Source organism: Tursiops truncatus, chromosome 8, assembly GCF_011762595.2.
Source record: "Tursiops truncatus isolate mTurTru1 chromosome 8, mTurTru1.mat.Y, whole genome shotgun sequence".
In the NCBI taxonomy this organism is placed as follows: Eukaryota; Metazoa; Chordata; class Mammalia; order Artiodactyla; family Delphinidae; genus Tursiops; species Tursiops truncatus.
Genome location: NC_047041.1, coordinates 104,141,711 through 104,147,468, shown reverse-complemented (window position 1 = coordinate 104,147,468; position 5,758 = coordinate 104,141,711). Strand labels below are relative to the sequence as shown.

General features: G+C 48.8%; 1 protein-coding gene across 1 annotated transcript; it reads right to left on the bottom strand.

Moving 5' to 3' along the window:
• Nucleotides 1-5,369: 5,369 nt before the first annotated feature.
• On the bottom strand, nt 5,370-5,525 carry SMIM38 (small integral membrane protein 38). Its single transcript, XM_033861695.1, has one exon. It carries the CDS (start codon nt 5,523-5,525, stop codon nt 5,370-5,372), a length of 156 nt encoding a protein of 51 aa, XP_033717586.1.
• Nucleotides 5,526-5,758: the final 233 nt, after the last annotated feature.

The following is a 5,758-nucleotide window of genomic DNA, read 5'->3' as shown; positions in this document are numbered from 1 at the left end:
GCCTCTCTAAGCCCCAGGCCACAAGCGTGGGCAGCAATGTGGCAAAGGTGCCAGCTTCTCCTGAAGGTCACCGGGCATCAAAGTAGGAAGCGAGAGAGATGGGCGTGGTGGGATTTCTGCTGGAGGGTCAGGTCTGAGCTTCCTCGGCCCAGGCCTCTTCCTTCCTGGTGGCCAGCCTCGGGCCTCATGTCCACAATAAATCTCACCTAGGGCACCTAAGGAAATAACAGAAACAGAAAAAAGGAAATAACTTGACCACCTACAGTGGCTAACACGTTGTCGTGAAGTTTGCTCCTGGATATTTTGTCCTTTACGTTGCTGTTATAAACGGGATTTTTCATGCCACCACGTCTCCTGATAAATTGCTGTGTGTGTGGTTTCGGCATATTGATTCAGACCCACCCACTTTACTGAATTCTGTTTACCAGTTGTTTTCATTGATTTTCCTTCGTTTTTCCGAGAAAGTCAGCCATCTCACTATAAATAATGATGCATCCTCTCCTTTCCAGTGTTCATACCTCTAATTTCTTCCTCTTTCTAATTGTGCTGGCTGTGCTTCCAGAACAAATTCAGACAGTCATGAACATCTTCCTCCTGACTCCAGGTTTTGACAGAAAAGCTGCTGGTATTTCCCTGTTAATCATGATGTTACTTTTCCTGTTAAGAGAGAACTATTTTTTCAGGTTAAAAACATGTCAGTATATTACCTACTTCTGTTTTATTCAGAGTTTGAGATTGGATGTGAATGTTATCCAGATACCTTTGGAAATATATCAAAGGAAGTTATCAAAAAATTTTTTCTCTTTGGGGCTATTAATATGGTAAATTACATTAACTGATTTTCTGATGTTCAACCATCCTTGCATTCCTGGAACACTCTCCACTTGGTCACCATGTTTTATCCCTTTAATATGATGCTTAATTCAGTGGTTTATATTTTTTTATCAATATTCTTAAGTGACACTGGTATGTGTTTTCTCTTTCTGTACTACCTTTGGTGGATTTGGGCATCAATGAATGTTTACTACATTAAAAAGAAATGGGAACTGTCCTTCTTTCATGTGCTAGAGCAGTTTAAGTCGTGTTGTATCACCTGTTCTTTTTTGGCGTGATAAGGGGTCTTCCTCTGAGACATTCTGGACCTCTATGCTTTTTTTTTTTTTTTTAAGGAGGGTAGACTTGGACAACTACTTGTTTCTCCAAGGGTAATCCATTTGTGTAGATATTACAACTCTTGTGGGGTCATTTTTTATAAATTGTGTTCCCTATGTTTTCAAATTCTCAAAACCCTTCAAATACACCAGAACCTGTTTCCTGGGAATTGAGTTTTCCATGTCTCTGTAGTTGTTTCCCCATAGGCTTTTAAATTTTGTGCGTGTTTTCTTCTCCTTTTTTCTTGATTGGGTTCGTTAATAATGTCTCTTTTATTGTTGGGTGTCTTCCCCTCAAAAACACCACTTAAAAATGGCTAAGATGGGGGCTTCCCTGGTGGCGCAGTGGTTGAGAGTCCGCCTGCCGATGCAGGGGACGTGGGTTCGTGCCCCGGTCCGGGAGGATCCCACATGCCGCGGAGCGGCTGGGCCTGTGAGCCATGGCTGCTGAGCCTGCGCATCTGGAGCCTGTGCTCTGCAACGGGAGAGGCCACAACAGTGAGAGGCCCGCGTACTGCAAAAAAAAAAAAAAAATGGCTAAGATGGTAAATTTTATGTCGTGTATTTTAACACAATGAGGAAGAAGAAGAAGAGAGGAGGAGGAGAAGAACAGGAAAAGGAATGCCGAAGAAATGCTTAAAAAAGAAAGAAAGAAAGAAATCCAGGATTTGGACACATTAGTTGATTCTATCCGTGTTGATACATTAATTTCCTCTCTTACCTTTATTTCTGCCTCTGTTTCTCTCAGCTTTGTGCCACTGTTCTTTTTTAAATTTATTGCGTCGTATGCTTCATCCATCCATTTTTATTCATGTTTATTAATAAAGGCGTTTAAGGCCATAACGTTTCCTCCAAGAATTGCTTTAGCTGCATCTCATAGGTTCTAGTATGCCGTAGTTACGTTATCACTCAAGACCCCTCCTCCAGGAAGCTCCCTTCTCTGTTCCTATAGCACACAATCCACTCACACATCATAGCACTTTCACTACACTATGAAGGTCTGCTGCAGTGCTGGGCAATATAAAAGAAAAAAGAAATGTGAACTACATACGTAATTTTAAATTTTCTAGTAGCCACACTAAAATGCATTAAGAGAAACAGGTGAGATTAATTGTAATATTTTATTTAACCCAAGGTGTCCAAGATATTATCATTTTAATGTATAATCAGTAGAAAACCATTATTAATTAGATTTTACCTTATTTTCTGTGCCAAGCCTTCAAAATCTGGTGAGTGCTTTACACTCATAGGACAACTTAATTTACACTGGCCACAGCCGTAGTGGTTAATAGCCTCGTGTGCCTTGTGCAGGTCTAATACTCTAGTCTAGCTGCCCATTTCTTGCCTCCCAGACTGCAAGCTACCTGAAGAGCAGGAACTTCGCTTTCAACATTGTATCCATGATGCCTCCCACGTTGTGAGGCTGTGAGCGCCCAGTGAGGCTTACTGAGTTAATGACTCGTGCTACCCCTCCATTGATCCGTCTGCTACTCATCACTGTCATTCACTTAGCCATCAGCTATTCACAGTCTACCTTCCATGTGCTACAGTCTTTGTCTGTTGCTACCAGGTGTGAGTAAAGAAGCAGCTCCAGGTAGCTCTAAGAAGGAATAAGTCTCTCTCATCCTTAGACTGTCTTACTGGAACAAATTCTTAGGAACCCCAAGGAACCATGAGACGTTCCACCCTCTGACTCCAGGGTGGAGCTGCCAAGGACAGGTGAACACAGCTGATGTCTCTCAATGGCAGACAAAGCTGGCACATAAGACTGCTACTAAAGACACACAAATACCCAAGATGATGTCCTGGATAAAGACTGCAATGACTGCAAAGAAAGGCCAAGGAACCACGTCTCAGCATCTAGGGATGCCATGGGACATAATTCTAGTTTATGGCATGTAAATTTAAGGGTTTCTGGGAAGCTTTGCCTCCCTGATATAGATATCTGTCCCTCTCTATCACCCTTTTCTTTCTCTTCCTGCCTGGAATTCACTCAAGATGCCTGGAGTAGCTGCAGCCTTTTTGTAACCATGAAGACCAAAACTTCATGCTAAGGATGGCAGAGCAGAACTATGGAAGGATCTGGGTCCTTGATGATATGGAACTACCATACCACAACCTGGGGATGTCAAATGCCAGACTTCTTGCTTCATGTAAAAGAAAAATGCAAAAAAGAAAGAAAAAAAAACTTCTCTTGTTTAAGTCACTGTTTGTCTACGTATCTGTTACTTGCAGCTGAATACAACCTCTGTCTATGTGGGACCGGGACACAGCTTCTCTTGACTCAGCCGCCATGTGTCGAGTGGTCATGTGTCAGGAGGCTATAGACGGTTGATGTGTGGATGCAGAGGGCTTGTACTCTGATGAGTAATTCTGACAAAATTCTGACTAGTAATTTCATCAGTTGCAAGTGACAGAAACCAATGTAAACTGGCTGAAGGAAAAGGAAAAAAAAAATCTACCAGTCAATGTAACTGGAAAGGGGTTCAAATAACCTTGGCAGAATCCCATCTTCTCCCATGGTTCCAGGCTGGCCACTTCCATCCCCTCTGCTGGACAACCCCAACAGGAGAGTATGTCCCCTCCCCAGTCCCAGCAAGAGCCCCCAGATTCTAGCTCGTGCACCAAATGGTGAACCTCAAATCTACATGCCCATGTGGACACGCAGGTCACACACACTCAGCCATGGGCCAGACTTGCGTGTGTCATGTGAACCTCTGACTTCTTCCTCCATCCAAGGGGCTGCTTTGTCCAGGACAGAGGGGTTTCTCAGGTCGTGGGACTTTTAGTTTTAAAACCTGGCAATACCAGGCAAACCTCCCTCCACTAGTACATGCTCATGACAGCGAATGTGATTCCTCTTCCTTAGAGAGATCAGCAAAATCATACGTGGTCATTTTAAAGAAAATCGGATGACATTTTCCCTAAAGAGAATGAGAACACCCCCTCCCCGAACCCGGCGATCAAGAGCCCTTAGGACCCCGTGGCCAGTTGTCCTTACACAGGGGGACACGAGTGCTGCTTGGCCACTGGCTGTCACAACTGCCCAGAGGACAGCCATGCACCAGGCCTCAACAAATCCCGCCTGTGGTCCCTTCTGCCAGGATGCTGCAAGGCGGACGGCTCCCGGCTAAGGGGGGCCCAAGTGTCCGCTCACTGACTCCAGCCCCCTAACGGCCACCTAAGACTCCAGGCTGACCCAAGTCCTTTTGGAATTCATGGCGTCTCCAGGCTCCGGCCTCCCAGGAACGTCTCAAATCAGCTGATGCTTCTCGGTCCAGGGGACTTGGCCACTGGTGTTGCCAAAATGTCCCAGGTGATTCAGATCTGCTGCCAGGTCAGGAAGCACCGAGCCACCACGTGCTGCCCCTTAAGTCAGGTGTGAACCGGCTGGTGTGACAGGAGGGGGCACCCGCCAAGTCTCCCTGCCTGTCCGTCTTCTCAGGGGTGTCTCGGCCACACACTTTCCCAAAGGAACAGTGGGCCCTGGGTCCTGTGACCTCTCCATTAAATTGTCCTCCACATGTCCTGTAGTTTGCATCTTGTGGGGAGGATGGCTCACCCCACCCCTTACCTGACCCTCCTGATAACCTTCAGTGGGGGCTGGGGGCAGGGACTATTGCGTCCATCTAAGAGATGGGGAAAGAGAGTTTGCCCACGGTCAGCCAGAGCTGGACTTGAACTCAGAGTCTCATGCCTGTCTTGAGACCCTCCGAGTGGTCTTCTCTGGGGAAACCAGGGCACTGTCTGCCCTTACTTATCCCTGCAGGAGACTGAGTCAGAGGGTGGCTTTTGGTGGCAGGGCTGGCTTTGATGTGGTCACATCTGTCCTTGCAACCCCTCCACCAGCCCCTCTGGCTCACACCCGCCTCTTCCTGCAAACACATTATAAAGCATTGGAAGCAGAGAAAGTATTAAAGCAAGACCCACTCCCAGGATCACTCACTTCAACACAAGACACCAGACCTGGTGGAGAGATGGGCAGGGGCCCCCCCTCCATCCCCCAAACGGGGGCCGTGACCAGGACAGCCCTGGTCAGTCCAGGTGGGGCCGGTCCATCTCTGCCCCGTGGGCGGGATGCAGGGAGTGTTTCGCCTGCTCTGCTGCCCCTCCCTGTGCCCCCCCTCAGCCCCAGGACAGGCCGTCTCTGGGACAGCGCCCTCCTGGAGGGACGGCCCTTGGGCGCCGGGAGCTTGAGGCCCCTGGCCGGCAGAGGCCCTAGTCCTCCTTGGGTTTGCGGGGCTGTCGCCGGGCCAGCCTATAATCGATGTAGGTCCCAAGGCAGGCCCAGAGAATGAAACGCGCCAGCAGGATGATGGCCAACACGAACATGAGCGGGTCGGAGCCCGCGCTCCCCCCGGACCAGGAGGCCATGCCGAGGGCAGGCGCGCCCCAGAGCGCAGTCCCGCACTGCGTGGTCAGCGTGTGGACCGGCCGAGCACCGGCTTCCAGGTCCAGGTCTGCCAAGTACCAGCCGTGCGGCCAGGAGCCTGGACCGCGAGCTCAGTCCAGCCGGGGGTCTCCCACTCTGACCGAGCCCGTTCGCTCTGAGCCCCAAGCCAGGGGCCTCCCTGGCGGGAGAGGACAGATCGGGGACGGCGAGAAGC